The sequence below is a fragment of the Gopherus evgoodei genome, chromosome 12 (assembly GCF_007399415.2).
Source record: "Gopherus evgoodei ecotype Sinaloan lineage chromosome 12, rGopEvg1_v1.p, whole genome shotgun sequence".
NCBI lineage: Eukaryota > Metazoa > Chordata > Testudines > Testudinidae > Gopherus > Gopherus evgoodei.
Genome location: NC_044333.1, coordinates 19,077,525 through 19,103,130, shown reverse-complemented (window position 1 = coordinate 19,103,130; position 25,606 = coordinate 19,077,525). Strand labels below are relative to the sequence as shown.

The window sequence follows — 25,606 nt, the reverse complement described above, 5'->3', positions numbered from 1 at the left end:
TTGGGTGAGATCTCCCTGGTGGGCCATTGCTCCCGGATCCCTCATAAACACACCCCAGGTAATGAGGTGAGCACTAATTTCCATTTCCCGTTCACTGCACTGTCCAGAAGCTCAACTGGTTATTGTTCACTTTTAGCTTTTGAAATCTTTGTTCATGACTTCATACTCAGTAGTGATCAGCAGTGTAATAACATCAGTTGGTTAGTGCATAGTTTGTGAAGTTAGATTAATGAGTCTTAGAAACAGCTAAACAAATCCAAAATCCAAGTTTAGGACAGACTCTTCCCCTTGTATCTCAGTTGAGCAGAGGCTTGGGAGCATAGCAGAAGTTATCAGTCCCTGATCGGGGGGAAAATGGAAAGGGAGTTCATTCTCTGTTCATCCTTGCTTTAGAAAAAGTTGTGTACTGCTCTCCTCCACCAGAAAATTTGGCTCCTTCCACTTTTACTAAGGAAAGCTAAAGAGCAAATTGGCTGTTGGAAGTGCTGGTGAGGAGGAGTAGAACAGATATCTCCCACAAACAAAAATTACTGAGAAGAAGACACACAAGTGCACACACTAGAGCAGGGGTTGGCAACCTGTCAGAAGTGGTGTGCCGAGTTTTCATTTACTCACTCTAATTTAAGGTTTCGCATGCCAGTAATACATTTTAACGTTTTTTAGAAGGTCTCTCTCTGACAATAGTTTAGTTACATAATATAGACAAATGTAAAGTAAACAAGGTTTTCAAAATGTTTAAGAAGCTTCATTTAAAGTTAAATTAAAATGCTTATCTTACGTCACCGGCCAGCTCAGTCTTCTGCCAGCTTGGGATTCCATTCACCTAGGCTGGCAGCAGGCTGAATGGGACCAGCGGCTGGGACCCTGACTAGCAAGGGGCCGGCAGCAAGAACCCCAGACCAGCAGCAGGCTGAGCAGGGCCAGTGGCTGAGACCCCAGACTGGCAGTGGGCTGAGCAGCTCAGCCCACTGCCGTTCTGGGGTCCTGGCCCTGCCCATATAGAGTGGGTACCTACCTTCTCCCTGGTTCTGGCCCATTCTCTTCCTGTCTCTCTGCATTGAGCTGAGGGTGGGAGTGCACTGAGCAAAGGGCTGGGGGTGAAGGAGCAGGCTGAGTGTTGGGATGTAGGGTCAGCCAGGAGCTAGAATGAGGGAGGGTCTCAGGGTTGGGGCAGATATGTGGGGAAATGCAGGAGTCAGGGCAGAGGGCATGTGAGGGGGCGCAGGAGTCAGGGCATCGGGTGTTGGGGGACTGAGTATGTGTGGGGGTGCTGGAGTGGGGGGTGCGGGGGTCAGGGCAGAGGGTTGGGTGTGTGCGAGCGGGGGTGCAGGGATCAGGGCTTGGGGGTGGGGGTGTAGGGCAGGGAGCGGGGTGAGAGTTGAGACTTCTGAGCTCCAGGAAGGGTCTGGTGTCTGACGCTCGGGGGAGGAGTGCGGGGGGCAAGGACTCTGAATTCCTAGATTTCCAGCTGGGCTCTAGTTGTTCGAGGGGGCTGGGGGCAGATGGAGACTAGAGCTCCGGACTCCTGGGTTCTACCCTCAATGCCAGAGGGGAACGGGGTCCAGTGACCTGGGATGGGGAAAGAGCTGCAACCCAGCTGTTCCCAGGGTCCAGCAGGCAGCGAGATTTAGCCTCCGGGCTCGGGTTCAGGTTGTGGGATGTGACCTGCCCCAGTACAGAGCCAAGCTCATCCCAACACCGGGGATCCAACCGCAGGGCAGCCTGCCTGAGTCCAGGAAGCAGGGCCGACTGTGCTCAGGGTGGGCGGGCACACATTGCAGCTGGGACCCAGGACCCTTCCCCTCCTGACAGGCTTTGCGGGCGCTGCAACTCCTATGGGGCTGGGTCCCTCTTCCTGGCCCCGCCAGTGGGGCCCTCTTCCTGCCTCCACTGGCGGGGCCGCTTCTGGAGCTGCTTAGACTCCGTTGACACCAGGTAGCAGTATGGACACGCTAACCTGGAAACAACCTCCCACTGGAAGGGACGGAGGTCAGGAAAGCATGTGCAAATGCTGGCAGGAGGGGCGGAGACGATTGGGCGAGGCCGGGCAGGTATTTTAATGGCATGCTGCTGCCTGCCGGGGTCCGGCCTCTGGCCCCGCTCAGCCCACTGCTGGCCTGGGTTCGGCAGTAGGCTGAGCGGGGCTGGCGGCCGGGACCTTGGCAAGCAGCAGCATACCATTAAAAATTGGCTCATGTGCCATCTTTGGCATGCTTGCCATAGGTTGCCGACACCTGCACTAGAGAGAGAGAGCACGCGCAAATTAGGACTGGAGGAAAGTACCAGTCCAAGAGCACTAAGACAACAATCTTTTAGCTGAGCCACAGAAGTGAAACAGTGTAAGCTTTTCAAACCTATTTGTCAGTATGTCATAACCATGATATAGTAGCATTACATTTCTTTGGTCAGTAGCATCACATTTCTCTGTGCTTATTCAGTCTTTAACTACTCCTTGTGACATGGCCAGTATGAGTTCTGATTATAGTGATATCTGTAATAAATAATTATTTACTAGGAAATGGGCACGTTTGACACGTTTCACAAAGACTGTAGCAGAATTCCTAGATAGCAACAAATACCAGTGTAGGCTGGATTCAAACCCATGAACTAGAGATGAAAGACACATTATTTCACTATCCCATTGCCATTCTCACAAGTCAACCAATCTTGGGAGGTTGGGCTTTTTAATGGGTATTGAGTAATCATAACATGATCCATACTTCTGTAGAGTGATATAATACATTTCCATGTCACTTCTTCTCAAGTAGGTAAAGAAAAATATGAACAACTAATTGAAAACATATATATATAACTATAATAGCTGGTGATTCTGGGAATATATTACTATAAAAACCAAACCAATACTAGAAGCAAACAAGCTCTCTTGACTATTTCTGATGACAAGACTATTTCCTGTAAGTTATCTGTTCTTAGTATTTCTCCCATTCACTTCTCTTGCATTTCTTCCAAGTTGTATATAATCAAAATAAACAAGATAAAAGGAAATGTAGTGGTTCAGCTCTTGATTGTGTTGAAACCTATGCAAGACTTACCTACTTACATAGCCAATCAACACAATTCCCCTTACATCACATTGAGCAAATGAGGAAAAGAACCCAGAATTGCATTCAAAATTGCCAATAATTTTTCTTTCTTCTTCATTTGGGAGGGCACAGCATTTCAGAATATGTATAGCTTTTAAATGTCCTATTTCTAGTAAAAATAAATAAAGTAGCATGTTTTGCAACCTCGAAAGTTGTGATAGACATTTAATTAACTGGGCAGAGAATTAACTTGTTGAGATTGATGCTCCTGTGATCAAAAGAACTTGACATTCTACCCACTTTGTGTGTGTGCTGATATGATCAAAAGTACTTGACATTCTACCCACCTTTGGTCGGAAGTATCCCCAGTTGTTGTTATAATTATATATATATTTTCAGTTAGTTCATATTTTCCCTTACCTACTTGAGAAAAAATCCACCTGAAGTTGTGGATCATGTTCTGATTATTCAGTTTGTGTATTTTATTTATTTTAATTTAACCAAATATAAAGTTGTCACAAATTAGTTCGTATTGTCCCATTCTTTAAAGTATAAAATCAGTGACAAATGTATGTTACATTTTCTCATTTTAGTGTTATTTTTAAACTGTATTTTCAGCATTTAATGTTTAATTATAATGAAAATTAATATTTTATTATTTTCCAGTCCAAAACTGCATGCTTAGAATATCATATTTTTAAAATATGCTGAAGCTTTCCTCAGAAGGGAGAATGATCTGGGGTGGGATGAGAGCGTGGGAAAGGAAGACCTTGAGACATTTGTGTAAGCTCAAAGCTTAAGCAGACATAAAGCCTTTGAAGGCTGACCATCACTATTAGTATTGCATTGAATTTCTGTCCTTGTACTCTTCCTCTTTTATGGTGGCTCTTCACAGTTAGTTTCTCTCTTTCCTCTGCCTGTTCAATCAAACATCCCCTTCACTGAGCTGGAGATGGGAGAGGGAGGCACTATCAAAGTTGCTGTTTTCTTCTATAAAGCTTTCTCCATTTTATCATTTACTTTACATTAACTCCTGTGCAAACATCCCCTAGAATATTGTCATAAAATCACAATGTTCTGATTATGTTTTGAGGCACAGATCTGAAGATCAAACTTTTCTTCAACTTTCTGAGAACTGTTGCTTCTACCCTGAATAGGATGTACTAGGTCAGATACCTGTGCCTGATGGAGCCCAGTTGTCTTCAGTGAGGAACTGCTTAGGTGCAGGGGTCCATGCTAACAGAACTAATTTCAGGTTCAAGACTTGTCATTGAAGGACAGCAGTGCTTGCCTAGGAGTTCATTCTTGTTCTTAAGGAATCCAGATCTCCATTTCATTAGGCATCTCTCCTTAGCTGGTGCCATGAGTAGATATGAATAGCATTCAGATTCAGTGCTATGTGGTTGATTGGCTCGGAGTGTATTAAAGGTGAGAGAGACTGTTTTGGGGTTGGCATTAGGAACAGGCAGAGACTGGTACAGTAACTATAGCTGAGCAAACAATTTAAAGTAGTAATTTGTTTATTTAAACTTTTTTCTGTTCACAGGATATCCATGGAGATATTTCCTCAAATGTATATGTTGTTAAAAAATGATTTGACACAATAGTTTTCAAAACCATTTTAACTCCATCAGTTGATCACTAACAATTATGCAAGTGTTCAGTATGAATCATCACTGTTTGATTGGTCAGATGAGTAACATGGTATTGTATTAATGCAAATATTTTTCTGTACAAATACTCTTACCTGAAAACTTATTCCATTTCTTCAACTACTCTACTCATAGTTTTGAATCCCAATGACTTGTTAATTTCCTCCCTTCCCCATGACATAATAAAAGGTTCAGCTCCAAGGAGAGAGAGCATAATCCCTGCACTCTCTCCCTCCCTCCCAAATGACCCTGCACTCTCTCCCTCCTTTCCTTTTTATTGACATTCAGGTTGGTGTTTGGTATCAGTTGTATACACCTATATTGCTAAACATTGTTATTTAGTTAGCACAGTTGGCGGGCGGGGGGAGGTTGTGTGGGGGTGTTTTTGCAGGCTTTCCATCATGCTTAGGGCTATGGGTGACAGTCAGTTTTGGGATCAGAAGTGAATTTTTCTTTCAGTGCCAAGCTGGCAGAGTTGAGTGTTTATAGGGGAAATTCACCTTCTCTTGCAGCATCCATTAGCACCTGATGATTTCCTTGTTACAATGGGTATGCTATGATGGCTGAACAAGCTATGTATGGCTGTTGGGCTTTTATACCCACTTTGGTGGATGTTTGCTGTTTTGGTCACAACTTTAATTGTACTAGGAGCTCCTGACAGTATTGGCACATTATGTCTTGTCCCTTATCTCAAATCTGAGCACCGATCCAGGAGCAAATGCAGCTGTAGGATGCTTTGGAGAAATTAAGACATGGGAAGAGATTTTGTTATTGAGAAGGGATTTAAGGTAACATTTGATCAGTTTGCATGAGGAAAGAGTTTGGGAGTTGATTGCCTGTCTTTAGAGATTGTAGTGGTCCTTTCAAAATAGGACCTGAAGCTATTATTTCTATGCTATGTGTCTGCATTAATGAAAGTAATACTAATGGGTTACATAATATTGGTAATAGAATACATGTTACCTTGAAAGTGCCCTGACTTTTTAATAATGTTTCAATTGTGGTTTACTTTCAGTTGATGGATTAGTAAATCCCAAAGACATTGACCCAGTAGGGCGTTACATACCACCACAAGATCAGCGGAATGTTAGCATGAGATACTCAAATCAAGTAAGTATATGCTTAATTTAATCTGTTATCTGATATGTGAACAAAAAATAATTTAAAATATTTTAATTCAAAACAGCATCAATACTATGTCAGAATTCAGAATTATTTTCAAAATTAAACGCATGTATTATGCTTTTTTATTTATTTTAAAATCAATTTCCAGTAAGAATGAATGGATCCTTCTGAGTGATGGATTATTGGTTTTCTTTCAGATTTGTATGTGTGCTATTTGACAGAAACTGATACAATGTAGTAATATGAAAATGTAAACCTGTGGAAATCTTACTTTGGGTGAGAAGTACATTCTACATGAACTCTTACGTATAGTAGTATAACAACTTTGGTAGTGTGGACAGGAACTGTTATGATTATGTCACATGCCGTAGCTGTTTCTGGATACAGGTTATGATACAAGCAAGATGCCCATGACTTAGGAATCACATTAGACCTAAATTATGTGGCAATCAAAGTTGTCCATAGTCTTGCACACTGTAAGAGGTGCACAGGGAGTCCGGGAGAGACCTGCTCTTCTCTCTACCTCCAGATGAATTGTGGTTGTAAGTGTATAAAGGATTTTCTACAATGAGTTCCTAAGACATGCAGGAGTTGGGCTCTCTTTGATGCATGCATCCTCCTGTATCTGCTATATACCCATTCTTCTGCCAGGCACATGGACCTCCTTGGAACTACAAAAGGTAATCTTACTCTGGAGGACTTTAGGAGCAAGGCTGCTAGTTTCTGGAGCACTCAGTGTGGCAAACTGTAAAATATTCAACATTTGGTATCTGACAGGGAGGGAGGAGCCAGCTAATTTTTTGCTTTGTTGGTTTGGCCTTTTTTTTGTTCGGTTTGGTTTGGTATCTTTACTTGTTTTCCAAGGGTTTGGTCCAGATATGAAAAAAATTAGAGTTCCTAATAACAAAGGTTCAGTATTTAATCCTTGTTCAGCTGCTATGATAATTGTAACATTTATATCCTTTCATGATAGAGAGTAGGTGTTATGGTTTCTCAGAAAGAAGTAGGAATAATAGGTGTAACAAATTATAATATATATGCACGCACACACATTTCCAGGTACTTTAAAAATTACTCATTCTAGAAGTATAAAATTGCTCCTGCTTAATGTAGTCTTACTGCTCTTTGTTTTTCTTCTTCTTTTTTGTTTCATGTCAACTTTAGGTTAATTAAACACATTGTTTACTTTTTACTATGTTGATACAAAACTTTCCCTGGTTCTCCGATTAAAAAAAGGAAGATAGCTCTGTCAAAGATACATTCTAGGCCAGGTCTACACTACAGAGTTAGCTTGACGTAAGGCAGCTTACATCAACCTAACTCTATAAGTGTCTACACTACAGCATTGCTCCCATCGATGTAAATCCCCCACTATACCGACCTAATAACTTCACCTCCACGAGAGGCATAGAGCTTAGGTCAGTGTAGTTAGGGCGACACAGCGTCTTTGTAGACAGTGTGTTACTTACATCACCTGTCAGTGCTCCTCTGAAGTTGGTGCAAATGCTCCCCCTGAGGACGCACACAACTGACAGAAGGAGCATAGTATGGACACGAAAAACCACAGTAATTACTGTGAGGGTTATATGTCAACCTAACATAGATTGACTTAATTGTGTAGTGTAGACAAAGAACTAGTTCAAGCAGGAATTACTTCAGGGAAGTTCTATGGCCTGTGCTATGTAGAAGGTTAGACTGGATGATCACAGTGTTCTCTTTTGACCTTAAAATCTGTGAATGTGGATAACATGTCGATCCAACAGATACTTTATTAGAATTTTGAGGCAACGGACTTATTTAATAACTTGAAATATTATTTTTGCTAGTTTGGACAATATTTGTCACATTTGATGAATAATGTAGGATTGAGATTTGTGGAAAAGTGTTTCTTTCCTCAAAGGCAGTTTATAATTTTCACATGAGTTTCTTAGTATTTTTGAGCACTAGTTTTTCTAGACAGAATGCTGTGAACATTTTTTTAAAATATTTTTTCTTTTGATTGAGTTAGTCATAATTATGAAATGCTAAATAAATGGAACAAAACATCTGTACCATCTGAATTGGTCCAAGGAAAAATTAATGTCTGTACTATACTATATAATATAAAATATATGTGTTTATGGTTTTTAAAATGGGGTGCCTAAGTGTTGCAAGTCTAAATTTCATCCTTTCAGCTTGACAGAAGTCAGAAAGTCAAATATAATTTGAATATAAATTTACTATTTTTACTTAAAAACAAGTGCACACAACTTTAATATTTGTACCTTTGCACACAAGCAAATATTTCTTGATTTCACAGCAATATAAATATGGGTTGATCAGTTTAATCCCATCCTTCTAGCTGTAGATCGCTGCAGTTGTGTATAAGTAGAACAGAACCTAGGAGAGCAAAATTAATTTCCCTTCTAATTTCTTGTAATGTAAATGCAGATTGTAAAACATCAGCATTTTTTAAATTAGGAATTTGTCCACATGCAAAAGTTCTATTGGTTTAAATTAAATGGGTTTTAAACCAGTGCACACTCCTGTGGCCTTGTCATCACTATGGGAAAAGGCAGTTCTTACGTTGTTAACTGAGGGTAAAATCTTAGTGATGTCAAATCAGTTTGTAGTTATCACACAAATTAGCAGGTTGCTAGCTCATATGAAAACTACAGATTACCTTGTCGTCTTCTAGGATTTTACCTTCGTCAAGGTTTTTTCCCCACTTTGAACTTTAGAGTACAAAAAGTGGGGACCTGCATGAACACTTCTAAGCTTAATTACTAGCTTAGATCTGGTACACTGCCACCAGCCAGAATTTAGTGTCTGGCACACTTTCTGTTCCCCCAAAACCTTCCCTGGAGAACACAGATACAAACACCTTGGATCTTAAAACAAGGAGGAATTAACCATCCTCCCTCTTTTCCGCCCACCAATCCCTAGTGAGTTCAGACGCAATCCCCTTGGATCTTAAAACAAGGAAAATAAATCAGATTCTTAAAAAGAAAGCTTTTAATTAAAGAAAGAAAAGGTAAAAATTATCTCTGTAAAATCAGGATGGAAAATGCTTTACAGGGTACTCAGATTCATATAGACCAGAGGGACTCCCCCACCAGTCTTAGATTCGAAGTTACAGCAAACAGAGGTAAAAATCCTTCCAGCAAAAAGAAACATTCACAAGTTGAGAAATCAAACATAAGACTAATCCGCCTTGCCTGGCTATTACTTACAAGTTTGAAACATGAAAGACTGATTCAGAAAGATTTGGAGAGCCTCGGTGTATGTCTGGTCCCTCTTAGTCCCAAGAGTGAACAACGAACAAAACAAAAAGCACAAACAAAGACTTCCCTCCACCAAGATTTTAAAGTATCTTGTCCCCCTATTGGTCATCTGGTCAGGTGTCAGCCAGGTTTACTGAGCTTCTTAACCCTTTATAGGTAAAAGAGACATTAACCCTTAACCATCTGTTTATGACAATCTTAAATTAGTTAACTCAATTTAAGAACACACCTTTGTTCCTAGTGAAGAAATAGCCAGTGTGGATACTTTTAAGGCTAATCTACACTTAAAAGTTTACAAGTATAGCTATACCAGCAAAATCCTCCTGATGTTCAGACACCGCTTATTCCAGCAAAAATGTGTTTTTGATTGTATAGTTTACACTGGTTCAGCAAGCAAAATAAGCTATATAAAATATGCATTTTTTGTGCCAAATAGTCATTTCTACGCTAGGGCTTTTGCCAGCCTTGAAACGTCACAACCCCCCACCCCAATCAACATTCTAATGCCAGCAAAAGTTTCTACTGTAAATGTGCCTTATTTTGGTTTAAGATTCATGTGTTTGTTTATAGCTGAAGTAGAATAGCAATAGGTGTAAGTTAAAGGCACTCTTAAATCAAAATGAGCTCCCCACAGGGGATTGTACTGGTTAAACAATATCAGTTTAAATTCACATTTTAGGTTACGCCAGTGCAACTTTCTCATTTAGACAAACCCTACAAATAGTGTATATTTATTTGCGAATGTATACAAAAATTACTATTGCTCGACTTCAATTATGTAGGCAAGTCTTTGTAGACTAGTTTAAGTTAAAAATATATAAAAATAGAGCCTGGATAATAGAATATAAGAATTAATGTCATCATTGAAATGTTATAATGTAAGTCTGCTACAGTATATTGCTACAAGGACATGCTAAACTGGTATAATCAGATATGAGACTGTATAAAGAAAAGTTTCATTGTTTAAATTAATTTAAGTTACACAGAGATGGCTGAGAAACCACATTTTTTAGTTCTGCATTTGTTTAAGTTTTCAGGCACATTTTTCATACAGATTCAGGACGAAAAAACAATACCTCAAAAATTTTCACAGGACTTAAAAACCCACTTTTTTTTCTTTTTTTCTTTTTTTTCTGAAACACTGAAATGTGTTTCCAAAACAAAATATGCTCACCAGAATCCTCAGCTGCCTACTGGCTGGGCTGTAGCTGAGCCAGAAACCCTGGAAGCCATAGCAGCTGTGGTCTGAAATTGGCATAATTTATGTTAGTTTCATGACTGCTCTTCAGTAGTGGGCAGAAGACTGAAAATAATTATGAATTAGGAATTATGTCAATTTCAGTCTGCAGCTCCATGGCAGCTAACCTGGTGGACTGTCAGGGAGATTCGAACCTCTCCGAGTACTGGCTGTCAAGTCGCAAGGCCTTTGGCATGACCTGGCAGGAAGATAGGCAGGTTTCCAGCAGTAATTTGTCAAAAGTAAACGGATTTTTCAAAAAAAATTAATTTTGATAAATTGGAAAATTCTAATGCAAAATTGTTTTTTCCAAATTTTTCTGACCAACTCTATCTCTGCAATTTGTGTGTAGATGAGCCTTTTATAATGGAGGCAAGAGCCACATGCATGTAAAAAGTGTGAAGCAGATTATTAAAAGCACATTCTAAACCTTTTGCATTCTTGCAGAGAGAATTTACCCTCATCCAGAGTAACGTGTTTTCTTACTGTGTAGTCTTGCAGAAGAAATTGTGAAATGTTTATCAGATATTGACGTAAACTATTCTGTGGGAACAAAAGCTACTGTGTCTTATGCAAACGAATGAGTATCCTGCTTCCAAAGCATTCCTTTTTTCTTGATTTATCTAAATACTTCTTACAACCACCCAGTATCTTAGTATTTCCTGTTGCCTAGGCAATCCCAGTGCCTGAGTGCTAGCTGATTATCCGTGAATGAGACTTCCATTGTTCACACTGCAGCACTTACGCTATGTTAATGTGAGATAATGGAAACTCAAAGACTTCATTTATTCCCAGCTTCAGCTGTTTGTTCATACTTGATGGGGTTCTTACTGCTGCAAAAACTGAACTGCTGACAGTATGTATGGAATTTGCTTGTGCATTTTACCCAGCACCTAAGGGTGCTACCAGAAGAAGTTACATTGCACAGTCAGTTGTGCAGCACTAAAGTTGGGTTCAGTTAATTAGCACAAGAATTGACTCTTGCTTTACAGCCATTCTCAATTTGCATAAATTCTCCACTACCTTGATCTTCCCTTGTATCCACTTTTATAGTACTTCTTCTTTTCATCTTCCTTGTAAACAGCTTGGTTCTTGAGACCAATATCTTCTGGTGATCATAGATCAATGGTATTGAAAATCTAGAAAGGATTTGTTCTACAAACCAGTGGAACATATTGTATGACTCAGCAGGAAATCTGTGTTAATTTTTCAGATGTGTAGGGAGAAGCAGATTCTGCCCTGAGGACTTTGCTTATCAGAGATGCTATATAGTATGTGTTTCTTTTTCTTTGCAAAAATCCTGTATGATTTTAATTTCATGATGGGATGTACCATCATGAATGATACAGAGAAGATAAATTCGGCACTTGTAGTTTGAGAGGTGAAATACGAGAACAAGGAAACACCAATGAAAATGAAAAACAGAATTTTAAAACTGATAACAGGAATTTCATAATTAGCTTGTGGAACTCAGTGCCATAAGAGAGAGTTAGTTCAAGAGCCAAGTAGTATTGAAACATTAGGTAATTGTATAGATAATAAGAGCATCCACAGTTACGTTAGGTGTGATAAAAAAGAATAGAGGATATAAACTGTTATTCATCGAGGCATAAATGTAACCACTGACTGGGTTAGTAAGAAACTTCCCCATTGGCCAAGTTATCCATTACAGAGTTTCTTATTCCTCCTCTGAAGCATCTGGTATTGTACACTGTTAGAGATGAGATACCAAACTAAGTAGTCTATTGTTCTGATCCAGTATGGTAATTCTTGTGTTCCCATTCAATCCTCAAGATTTACTCATATTAGCAGTACTGTAAATGACATTGTGCCTATTACAGAAGGCTGATAGCACCACCTTTGTTATGGTTGCCTGATGTTTCCCATAATAATACTGGTTGCAGTTGTTTATAACTGTGGCAAACTTTAACTATTTGGGCTGAAATTTTTCATCCCAGGTGTCTACCATGGCATGATTTTTTTTATAAAATCTCATCAAAAATAGTTCAGTTGTTTCTGAGAACAAGACTAGGGAAAATGCATTAGTTTGCCTGTGTTCAAAATTCAGATAACCTTTTATTTGAATAATTCTAACACCTCTATTCTTTGGAGCAGAGACATGAAATTTGCATGGGGTGGCCTAGGTGTCATGGATGTACCTTTTGCTGTCCCTGTGATAAACTGCTTAAATTTGACCAAGTTATAAGCCTTTGAAATTTGCAGTTTTCACATGCTCAGTAGACACTTCTTACTAGCTGAATTCCCTGAGCTGGGACTGGAGGCTAGAGGTAAGGGAAACTTGGACTGGAAGTTGGGGTGGGAGGGAGATTGGGCCTGGGAGCTGGAGGAGGTGGATAGCAACTGGCTGGATGAGGAGACTGGGAGCCGGGGAAGGAGATGGGAAAGAGGGGAGACTGAGATTGGTAGGTTGTAGGGGGAGAGACTGAGACTAGATGAGGATCAGGGGGAAACTGAGGCTGACTGGACAAGGACACTAGGACAAAAAACCCATGGGGCAGACAGAAGGAGGTGAGGGAAGATGCATCTGACAGAGGCAGCGTGTGGGGAGAACTGGCACTAGCTTGTCAGAGACTGAGACAAGGAGCTGGGGTGGGACAGACACGGACATTGAAGGATGAATTTGGGAAGGGAGATGGGGAAATAGGAGCCAATGGAGATAGAGAATGTGGACTAGGGTTGGGGGAGGGGGTGGGAGAGAGACAGATCATCTGAGGAGCAGTGGTGTATTCTTGGACCTTGTCTACACTACACAGTTTTGTTGACACAAGTTACACCAATGATCAAAAACCAGTATAATTATATCACTTGTTCACACAATGTCGCATCCACAGTTAGTGCTCTAGCGTCAACAGTGAGAACAGCACACTGTGGGTAGCTATTCCACTGTGCTACTCACCACCTTCTGCAGCTAAGAGTTCTGGGAAATCGGGTGTGGGCTCAGCATCACACAATGCACTTTTTCTGTCGCATCATTCTATGGGCTTCCGACTGCATTTCGTAGTATTTTTTCAACAAATCCCTGTTTACTGTGCGCCCACCATTTCTATCTGAAAGGATGGATCACGCACTGCTCTCTCTTGTTGTGATCACTGTTATGAATGTATATCAGCTGATCATGTAATATATCATGAACTCCCAATTTGAAGAGGAATCACATGTGCCTGACCTGCTGTGTGCCATGCAACGAAACACCACCAGACTATTTTTGGCATTCATGGAGCAGCTGCATATCGTGAACTGTCACTTTTGGGCTCAGGAAACAAGCATTGAGTAGTAGGATTACATTGTTATGCAGATCTAGGGTGATGAGCACTGGCTGCAGAACTTTCAGATGTGGAAAGCCACCTCTCTAGAACTGTGTGCAGAGCTTGCCCCAGCACTGTGGTTCAAGGACACCAAAATGAGAGCTGCCCTCTCTGGAGAAGCATGTGGCCATTGGTGTGTGGAAGCAGGTGACTCCAGACTGCTACCAGTTGGTTGCAAATCTGTTTGGAGTGGGGCTGTGTTAACGCCATTGTGTAGGGCCATTAATCACATCCTGCTACAAAGGATGGTAACTCTCAGCTGTGTGCATGAAATAGTGGAAGGCTTTGTGGCATTGGGATCCCCTAACTGTGGCAAGGCAATAGTTGGCACGCATATCCTAATTTTGGCCCTAGATCATCTTGTGATGGAGTACATCAATAGAAAGGGGTACTTCTCTATGGTATTGCAGGGCTTGTGGAACACAGTGGACATTTCACTGGCATTAACACGGGGTGGTCCAGGAAGGTGCATGATGCATGCATGTTCAGGAACACTGGCCTGTACAGAAAACTGCGAACAGAGACTTCCTTTCCAGACCCGAAGATTCCATTGGGGGATGTTGAAATGCCCATCGTGATCCTGGGAGACCCAGCATACGCCTTACACCCCATGGCTCATGAAACCTTACACAGGAAACCTGAACAGCAGCAAGGAGTACTCCAACAATAGGCTCAGCAGGTGCAGAACAACTGCAGAATGTGCCTTTGGAGGATTAAACACTCACTGACACTGCATTTATGGCAGGTTAGACCTAAAAGAGGAAAATATTCCCATGGTCATAGCATCCTGCTGTGCGCTCCATAATATTTGTGAGGCTAAGAGTGAGAAGTTTCCCTTAGGATGGAGTGCAGAAGCGGATTGCCTGGGCAGCTGATTTTGAGCAGCCAGATACAAGGGCCGTTATAGGAGCACAGCAGAGGCTACTTGAATCCTGACGGCTTTGGGGCAACATTTTGACAATGAGCTCCAGTAATGTCTCTTTCTATACAGCACTCTGCCTTGCTTTGTTAACTTGCTGCCTTGCATGAAAATTTTGATGATTCCTGACCAGGATTTGTAGTCAGCAAATGATGAAATTGCCACTGTGTATTAATTCCAGCAGCAACTACCACGTTCTGGAGAAAAATAAAGATTGGTTATTTTTCAGAGAGTATATTTTTATTAAATACCAATTAACAACACACACACGCAAAAGGCTTGGTGGGAAGGGAGATAACAGTGAAGGGCAGTGTAGATTGTCATAGCTGTGTGTAAGTTCAGCTATCATTTTGGAAGCTGTCCAAAGGAGTGGAGTGAATGGGGTACTGAGATGGGCAGGTAAGTTGCAAGGGGTGTGTGGGAAGAGTTTGGGGAGAGCATAGGAAACAGTTCTATATAGGCTGCAGGGGGTCAAGCACTCGTGTGTTTTGCCTGCAGTGAGATTAGGGTGCTCCTCCCATCACTTTTATCATCCACATGTGGCCCATTACAATTCACTCCTGGCTCTCCTTTTTGGCCTGCCTGTCTATTTTAAATGTTTCCTTTAAAGTGTCTCTTGACTCCCTGCATTCTTCTTTTCACACTCTGAGGACTGGAGCATCTCTTGGAACATGTCCTCCTTGGTCGCTTCCTTATCTGATAGAGGCTCTCCGCCAGTATGTAGGAGCTGTAGGCCCGGAAGGCCGCAGCTGCAGAAGCACAAGAAACAATCAACAGAAACATGATTGTTAGTTCACGCATCGCATCGAATCATTAGAGTAAAATACACTGCTTTTTAAATATGAATCAGTTTCTCACTGTCCAGCTCAGGGAACCCTCTAAACATGCTGAGTTCAGCTGGGGAGAGTGGTGAGGGGGGCTCAAGATGGGGCAAAGGATCTTGTGGTTTTTTAAGGGGATTACTGCATGCGACTAGGGACAATATTGTAAATTCTGCCACCATTTTCCACAGGTGGGGGTCATTGAAACCAATATCTCACTCCCAAGAGTAGCCGAGGATGCAAGGGTGCATCTCTTGTATCTGTGCGGCATCAAACCAAGTCCCTATGCTGCTCACCTCTGTGTTGCTTTGGTTCCTCCCTAAGCGATTGCCAATTGAAGCAGGAATGTTTCCTACAATGAGGGAAGGAACAAAGCAACTCTGCCAAGGAACCTTCGGCAGAGGATTACCTCCAGGAAGGTTTCCTAGAAATCTCTCTGGAAGATTCCTGTGAAATCTCAGTGTACATTAATACACTGTTCCACTGCACTGCTTAGCTGCATGGGGGAATGTGAAGCACACACAAACACAGCTCGTCTGGTACATTTCTATCTTTCACCCAGTTCTAGAGTATACAAAGCAAAGGACAGTTCTACCTCATATAACTGAGCAGCATCAGCTCAAAAAGATCACTTACCAGAGCTCTGCTCTCCCGCATCATGCGTGCCAGAGACGGACTCTGAGTCTGGCTAGATCCCCTCCAGAGTAGAAAAAAGGTCCTGACTCACCACACCACTGGATGACCCTGCCGTGTGTCCACATAATCTTCCAACTCAACTGCCTCATCCACGACTTTGTCCTTGGAGTTGAGTCTACTGTCCGCTGTCTCCAGCCCTTCTGAAGTATCCATGAGGCTCTTGGTGGTGGAGTTAGGGTTGCCATCGAGGATGGTGTCCAACTCCTTATAGAAATGGCAGGTCTTTGGCACAGCAGTAGAGCAACAGTTTGCCTATCTTGCCTTCTGGTATGCCTCCCTCAGCTCCTTTATCTTTGCTCAGCACTGCTGCGTGTCCTGTTCATAGCCCTTATCTGAGCATAGGTATCAAAGTTCCTGCAGCTGGAGTGGAGTTGGGACTGCACAGCCTCCTCTCCCCACAGTGTCAGCAGATCCAGCAACTCAGGTGGGCCCCAAGTGGGAAGCATTTGCTGTGTGGAGCCGTCATGGTCAGCTGGGAAGATGTGATGTGAGCTGTCCACATTGAGCTAACAGCAAGTGGAATTTCAAGAGTTCCTGGGCCTGTAAAGGGTGAGGGGTGAATGCCTGTGTACCTGAGTGCAGGGCAGCAGAGTTCAAACTGCTGATCAGAGCAGTCAGATTTGGCATTGTGGGACACCTGGAGACCATTTACAGTGACATAACCAAGCGCAGTGTCTACACTGACACTTGGTCGGTATAACTTTGCCGCAAGAAGTTCTGGCTGGTTGAGGAGAATGGAACTGCGAACAGGAGTCAGGTTGGAGTGAACAGGGCAGAAATGGGTTGCGTACAGGCAAGAAATGTCAGAATGAATAAGTTTTGAGTGCTTGACTTTGCAGGCTTAATAATGTTTTGATGTAATTTTTTTGTGTGTGATTCTGAATGTAAAACTTGCACATAAAGGTTTTTATCTAGAAAAGGCATTCTCAGCTTAGAGAATATTAAGTATCCATATTTCCTCATATAGTGTTAATTACATACATTTCACACTGATATTAATCACCACTGTGCCATCAGTTTTCAGAAAAAACCTCACTATGCACTTTTATAATGCAGTAATATTGTATACAATCAGTTGATTCAATTGCTTGCCCCTTGAGGTTCAGACCCCCTGTCTTTATATAGCAGTAAACCTTTGCAATGCATTCTTGGAAAAGTAAAACCCAGACAAGGCTTCTCTCTCCTGTTGGGTGCGTTCTTCATGCTGTCTCCTACTGCACTTGTTTGCTTGATACCTTTGTTCACTGTTATGCAAAAATGGACCTTCACTGTCTCTGCCGAGTAACTGGGCTGGTAAGAGAAGCAAATACACATTCCTTTGTCTAGGGCAGACCTGTTTGCCAACTTGCCCGACGTTCTTTGTTTAAACACGATTTAGTAGTAATTCTAGTATACAGCCATAACTCTGAATACGCACTGTCTACATACATGACAAAAAGAATATTAATGATCAATGAGTTATTAGTTTTCAAATGAGACCTTTCAAGGTATGTTTTGTACAGAGATTATCACAGCAGTGCATGGGGTGTTAATACCGGAGTGCAGAGGGTCACAATGGGACCCTCTTAAAAATCCTTGATTAATTTCTCCTACCATGAAATATTAATTATTGCCCAAGTCATTTTCCATTGTGATAAAATATGAATTACGAATGGACTTGTGTCTCATCCACACACACCCCAAAATAGGCACTGTTTTAGTTTCATGATGATAGTGTCCCACTATACAAATTTCAGGTGATAGCTCTCCACTTTTGAATTCATGAGAATTCTTACTAACTACTTTTCACTGTTACTGGATGCACTTCATAGCTTTGTCTGATTATCTCAGTTTCACTTTCTATCTCAAGATTTTAATTTTGTGGTCCATTTGATTGTCTCCTGCTGCAATACATTCTAGCCATTTCCATTTTATTTCTTCTGTCTAGTATAAGTAATAGTCCCTTTTGCTTGTTCTATAATCTTTGTGTTTCTGACCTTCCAAATTAATACCACTCATATTTTCCCATATAGTGTTGGCAGAGATGACTCATCCCTGCTAATAGCGTGGGGTGTACATTGTAAAGGGGGGCCATGCGAGTGCCCCATGTGTTGCCTCTGGGAGGAACCTTCCAGTCTCACATTCCTGGGTCAGAGAAGCTAATCTTGTTGGCTCCTGGGGGGCTGGGGCCACAGGAGTGGGGAGCATGTGCCTCTGGTCTAGATTGGGGCTGTCCACAGCCCTGGGGAGACTTGCAGCACCAATGTCTTCCTAGAGCTCCTGTGCCGTTGCGGACACTTCAGCAGGGGGAGGAGCGTGGGCAGTGCCTCTACCTCCAACTGAGCAGAGGGACCCTGCTCTTGACACCTTCTCCAGCAAACCCCACCCTGTTCCTGGCCTGGGGCTACCACACTCTTCCCGCCAGAGTTATGGGGGGCAGGGGTGTCAGTCCTTCTCCCATGGCACCTCCCCACCAGCGTGTTTCAGGCTTGCTCGGTCCCTGTCCCCAGCATCCTGGCCAAGACAGGGAGTGGAGGGGACAGGATGGAGCCACTTCTCTTGCTGGGTGAGGGTAGCCATTCAGAGTAACTGCCTCTGTGTAAAGCAGCAGCTGTCTGTGAGAGAGCCCAGCTGGGGAGGCAGCAGCAGTCTGCTCCCCCTTGTCCCAGCTGCTGGGGACAGGGGCTAACTAAGTGAGCCAGAGACCCCCAACGCTCTGCACATTTCTGGCTTGCTCTCAACCCCTGAACTTGTCAGCCAGTCTTGGGCTGCCACCGCCTCCCCAGCGCTGTGTCTGTCACAGACAGCATCCCTGAACAGAGTCAGCCAGCATTAGAAGCTCTGTACTGTCCCTTCAGCTTCCCACTTGGGCCCAGCAGAGCTGAAAGTGCTGGGGGCAGAGAGAGACAGGCATGGACAGGCACAGCAGGAGAAGGGCAAATCTCTGCACTCAGAAATTGGGGGGGGGGGTTTAACTCTGCATTCCCCCCCCCCCCATGCGTCACCTTTGATTGTTGGTTCCCCTTCTTTTTTCTTTTTCTGCTCAATATTTTTCTTGTTGGGTTTTCTGTTCTGTATTTCACATCCACTCCAACAATTAATCTTAATATTTGATTATGTCATTTTTGTCTAATTTAGCTCAATTTATGTCAAAAGCAGTATGCAAGTAAAAATGGAATGTGAAACTAAAGTACAACACATTTAACTTAATTATGTCTTCAAAAACCAAAAGCAGCTTCTTTCCTCATATTGCCTTGTTCGTTTTCTCCACAATTAAAGAAAATGCATTAAATTATTTCATTTTCTTTTTTTTTTTTAAAGTTATTTCAGAGCATTTGGCAACTTAGAGTTACTGAAACAAAGTCAATCAACCCAAATTCAGTTTAAAAAATAGAGCAATTTTATTATTATTCCATTTGCAATAAAGCAACTTAATCAGACCTCAGTCTTATTCCACAAACATTTAGATAGAAGAGACAACTGTAATTGCTATCTATATGAACTTTCTTTGTGTATAGTATCTTGGGAACACGTCTATCAAGAGAGAGGCTACTTTATAAGTGCAGTTGGAGTGCAACCGTATAAATGCAGGGAACTAGTGAATTGTCTCAGGTACAATTTTGTGGTACTTGTGGGTAAATATTAATGTTTCAGTGATGATCACTATATAATGCTTCTACAGAGGCTCCCTCTTGAAAATGGTGACTCTCTATGCTGCAGCTCTGGAACCGCCTGGAAAACAGTGACCATGTGGTTCATGCTCATATCCTCTGATGGATACAAACTTTCAATGAAAGGCTATACGACAGGCTGCAGACCCAATTTTTTTTTTTATTTTAAATACCAGTGAAGGACCCTGAAGAATTAGGGAGGGGAGGCTAGGGTGACCATGGAACTGCAAAGGGGAAATATACTGTGAGAACTACAATTACAGGTGATTAATTTTCTTTTCTCCAATAATTGCCTCTACAGATCCCCACTTCAAGAGATTAGTTAACTGTTATAACCCCCTGGAACAGTGTCCATTTAATGTTCCTTAATTTCACCGTGGTAATTTATCTGTCCACCACTCTTCATACTCAAATATGATTCTTCTAGCAAAAGTAAATGTTTCCATTTTCAAAAACAAAGGGTTTGATCTTCACTGCACCAAATCCAGCATACCTGCCATCACTGGGACTCCGTAGCTTTTCTGAAGTGATCAGATTAGTTTTTACTTGTTGGAGCGTTGCCATATTGTGACAGTCTGGCTAGTTCTCAGGAAAGAGACACTGGATGCCAACTGTCTTAAAAATTGCCATCATGTTTCCAGTCTTCTGTCCTTAGGCAGAATCATTTGAAATGTGACAACATCCATAATCTACCAGCATCTGATCTCTCTTAACATCCTGGACTTCTCACCATCAGTATTAAAATCCATCATGGCACAAAAACATATGTCTGTTATTGCTCCAACTCCAAATAAAGAAATTCAAAGAAAAAACCCAGTGAAAGCAGAAGAGTTTACTGGCTATAAGAAATGAATCTTAATTATCATGTCTTAAAATACTTATTTATTGGTTTATTTTTTCCCTTCAGTAATAAAATGACTAAAATCACAAAGAAATAAATAAGACATAAATATTCAATTTTTTTCACATCTTACACTTCAATAGATGCCTTATATTTTGGAGGTATTTGTATTTAGCCCACATCTACTACCTATGTGTTTGAGCCACATTTAGCCTTTGCTTGGTGAATAATGATAAAGAAATGTGTGGTTAGTGTACTGAAGGAGCTCTTCCTTCCAGTTTGCTAGTGTAACAAAGTTGGTATGTAGTTCAGTGCTCTATACTATGTGTTTCACATTTTGAGTCAAAATTCATGGACTTCTTTTCTGGTTTCTTTTGCTGAAAAATTTTAAAATTTGTTTAAACTACATCATAATACCTGCATAGTAGCTTACATTACATGTGACGCTCTTTTTAAAGGAGCACTAATGTAGCGAAAAACGTTGGCTATCCGTTAGCTAGCAGGATGTACAAGTGAAGCCTAATGAGCACAAATTACTCTTATTTGAGGAACTGAAAGCAAAATTTTATTTAATCCTCAAAGCACACTTTTCTCTTAGGTCCCAAGAATTAGCACTGTATTGCAGATAAACTCTATTTTAGGATCACTTTTAAGTTGTGGCATGAAAATTTAGTCTCTGAAGATGCTTTATTGTTTAAGACCTACAATATGTTACATAGTATGTAAAAATATGGTCTGGTTAAGTGATTTATAAAGGATTGCTTTGTAAATGGAATATTATCTGTTCTAGATGGAAGGCATTAGTTGTCATTATAGCTAAAGCTAGATCACTCATCTTAAATCCTACAAAACCTGTAAAAACAAAACAACAGTCTTGTATGTTATAGAATGCTTGTGGAGCGTAATGAGCAATATGGTAAAGACTGTGTTAAAAGTGCTTCAGTACAAAAACATAATAAAATACTTCATTTTGTGTACATAGCAAGCCAGTAGTAGTTTGCTCTCCTAATTAATCCCTAAACATATTGTTTTTTTGTGTTGCAGCAAAATGTCTGTTTGTATAACGTAATGTGAAATCATCAATATACAATTAGTCCACTACACAAACGAGGACTTTACTTTATGTTCCAAAGTAGAAACAAGAATGACACCACAATCTAAGCCGTTCTGGTTTGTGCTATTATTTTAATGTATGCCCCATATTTTGCTTTGTAGTGACATCTGGTCATTATTTAATGTTCTCTGTTCTTCCTCGTAGTCAAACTTAACAAACTATACTTGGTTCAGAGTGAAATTCCTTACCATGTTTCCAGTAACTGTTGACAACATTCTCAGGCCATAATCTGCTCCCAAAGTCCAAGGGCTGTTTCTTTTGTCGTCTTAGATGAATGAGAGACAGATGGTTAGGTAGAGATAACTTGGTGTGGTTTTGCCCCTTCAATCATGATTTTATAAACCTCAACCATATCCCCCCTTATTTGTCTCTTTTCCAAACTGAAAAGTCCCAGTCTTATTATTCTCTCCTCATACAGAAGCCGTTTCATACCCATAGTCATTTTTGTTGCCCTTTTCTGAATCTTTTCCAATTCCAATATATCTTTTTTGAGGTGGGGCGACCACATCGCCACACAGTATTCAAGATGTGGGCATACCATGGATTTATGTAGAGGCAATATGATATTTTCTGTCTTATCTATCTCTTCCTGAATGATTCCCAGCATTCTCTTAGCTTTTTTGACTACCGCTGCACATTGAGGGATTGTTTTCAGAGAACTATCCCCAGTGACTCCAAGTTCTCTTTCTTGAGTGGTAACAGCGAATTTAGACCCCATCATTTTATATGTATAGTTGGGATTATTTTTTGCAATATGCATTACTTTGCATTTATCAACATTGAATTTCATCTGCCCATTTTGTTGCTCAGTCACTGAGTTTTGAGAGATCCTTTTGGAGTGCTTCGCAGTCTGCCTTGGACTTAACTATCTTGAATAGTTTTGTATCATCTGCAAATTTTGCCACCTCACTGTTTATCCCTTTTTCCAGATCATATATGAATATGTTGAATAGGACCCCCGGGGGACACCACTATTTACCTCTCTCCATTTCTGAAAACTGGCCATTTATTCCAGCCCTTTGTTTTCTATCTTTTAATCAGTTACCAATTCATGAGAGGACCTTCCCTCTTATCCCATGACAGCTTACTTTGCTTAAGAGCCTTCGGTGATGAACCCTGTCAAAGGCTTTCTGAAAATCTGTATCCACTGGTCCCCCTTTTCCACATGCTTGTTGTCTCCCCTCAAAGAATTCTAGTAGATTAGTGAGGCATGATTTCCCTTTATAAAAACCATGTTGACTCTTCCCCAACAAATTAAGTTTCTCTATATGTCTGACGATTTTGTTCTTTACTATAGTTTCAAACAGTTTTCCCAGTACTGAAGTCAGGCTTGCCGGGATCAGCTCTGAATCCCTTTTTAAAAATTGGTGTCACATGAGCTATCCTCCAGTCATTTTGTACAGAAGCTGATTTAAATGATAGGTTACAGACTACAGTTAGTAGTTCTGCAATTTCACATTTTTATTCCTTCAGAACTCGAGTGAATACCATCTGGTCTTGGTGACTTATTACTGTTTAGTTTATCAATTTGTTCCAAAACCTCCTCTAATGACACCTTTTCGTGAGGGTTATCCCTAGATAAAATTCATTCCTGCTGTGAGGACAGAGACAAGGAGCATGGTGGTGAAAGAGGTTCCATGTTTTTGTTTGCTAAGATGCAGATTTGTTTGTTCTGCCCCCCTTTCTTGCCAAAGAATGGCCTCATGATAGGCGATTGTCCATCAACTTTGATGACACCTGTCTAGAGGCGTCAGCTTGTCCTTTGTCTTTGAGAAACTAGTTTATTGATCTGGTAAACACATTTCTGACCTAATTTCAGCAGATGTTTATAAGTTTACATAGTTGCTACATATGTTTCACCATGATATTACTGACCAGCAAGTTATTAGTTTTCAAATGATACCTTACAAGGTATATTTTTTGCAAAAATTGTTACAATGGTCTGTAGGGTATGAATGTAGGGTCACACTGAAATCCACTGTATTCAGCTTTGATTGAATATGAGTAGTTAATGCTGTATAGAGAAAGAGCACACTATAATTTTGAGAGACTGGTATGTGGCTTTATTTCATTAAACTTCTAACTGAATATTCTGACAGTGTTTACAGTATGAAGTGGCACATTCTAGATCTATAACTTTGTATTTTCTTCCAGACCTTGACACACTGAAAGGCAAAGACATTTGCTTTCTGCTTAATATATCACAGTATGCTAGTTAAATGCACTATATTGAGTTTCTCACAGTATTTTTTGAAAGTTTTAAGTTTCGCAAAGCCAGGTCCTCTAAAATAAAAATGACTGAAGCAGCAAGTCACTTAGAAAAAGATTGCAGCATCTACCTTTTGATAAAGTACTTCATCAGGTGCAGTAATCCATGAAATCCTGCATACCAGTAAATAGATTGACATGAGAAATGAGGGATCTGTAGTTTATTTTTTAATAAACTCCCTTTTTTGACCCAGACATTATTTTCTAGAGTTCTGTATTAAAATTTTATAGCTAAAAATTATTTTACCTGTTTCTTTGAGTGTCAAGAATCTAATTACTCAACCAACTTAGATACTCTGTCAGTTGGAAATAGGGAATTCTAGTTAGAACCTGTTTTTTCCCTTCTGTCTGCTGTATACAAATCTAAACATAGTAACTTGGCATAGAATGTTTATCCAAAGATCTTTCTCCAGGCTTTCATTTCAAATAGTTTCAATTTTTAAAAATTTAATATAATTTTAACTTAACTTTTGCTATGCAAATTCTGCAGTTTTCCTTTACATTGTTAAACTTAAAATTCCAAGTGAGGAGTTTTTACAGCTAAAACTGAGCTGTAAGAGAGAACCATCTTGGAAATAACACTGTATTTGCTTCTGTTAGATGCACCATAGCACTTCCCCTTCCCTCCTCCTTCTCCCCTTCCTCCCAAAAAAACAGAGAGTATGTATATAGAGTACATTGAATACTGTCAAGGAAATGAATGAGAGTAATGCTGACATCTTACATCTTAGCCAGTGAAGCATGTTGTGAGATCAGAATTGTACCCAAACTGTTAAATTCAATACTGTTTGCGTGTCTTTTCACTTACCAAAATACTGTCATTTATTTTGTTCTTAACAATCTAGTTAATCATAACATTAGAAATATTGTCACCCTTTAGAAATGTACATTATATCTTTCATAGAACAATACAGTTAGCAACTGTCCAGTCAAAAATACTTTAGATTAAAAATATATTAAAGCTATCAGCATGCATGTCATGTCTGTGCGCATTTCTTTTTTTATGAAAACTGTCAGTTATACAGTCGGTTTTACGATTACTTCTTTACAAGGTCTATGCAGTATATCAAAATAATACTATGGTACAGTATGTATAAGGGGAAAATACCAAAAACATCAATAGTATAACCTTGCAATTTTTCTGGGATATATACTGAAGGATTTTTACCATATGTAACAATTTTTTTTAAATAAATCTCATATATGGTTGTATTTTTTCCATTACAAAAATGTAAATGATGGCAAAAGAATTGGTCCCTATCTCCCCAACTTGCATCATTCAAAATACCATTGACAATGCAGCCACTCACTAAGTTGTGAGATTTATGGCTTTTAGGTCTATAGTGTTCCATTACCCTGTGTACACATTCAAACTGATTAGCAGGCAGTTGAGAGCAGAGAGAAGCAGCAATGCAGTGAGTTGATGCTGATCATATCTATGAACTGTTTAAATACTCGAGTGTCAGAGGGGCAGCCGTGTTAGTCTGCAAAGAGTCCTGTGGCACCTTATAGACTAACATATGTATTGGAGCATAAGCTTTCATGGGTGAATACCCACTTCGTCGGATGCATGTTTTAATACTGTTAATGTTGTCCTTGTTGAGATAACAAACTGTTCTTGGTTAACTATGTTAATAAAAGTATTTGTTT

The 25,606-nt window shown here is 40.5% G+C and overlaps 1 protein-coding gene across 6 annotated transcripts in view; it reads left to right on the top strand.

Annotated features, from left to right (window-relative positions):
• Positions 1-25,606, top strand: part of PHKB (phosphorylase kinase regulatory subunit beta) — a 206,971-nt gene that overhangs the window by 114,663 nt on the left and 66,702 nt on the right. For all 6 annotated transcript variants that reach the window (XM_030581825.1, XM_030581823.1, XM_030581826.1 and 3 more), the window contains one exon: positions 5,712-5,806. In XM_030581825.1, the coding sequence (XP_030437685.1) occupies positions 5,712-5,806 (95 nt within the window). The remainder of the gene's footprint in view (positions 1-5,711; positions 5,807-25,606) is intronic.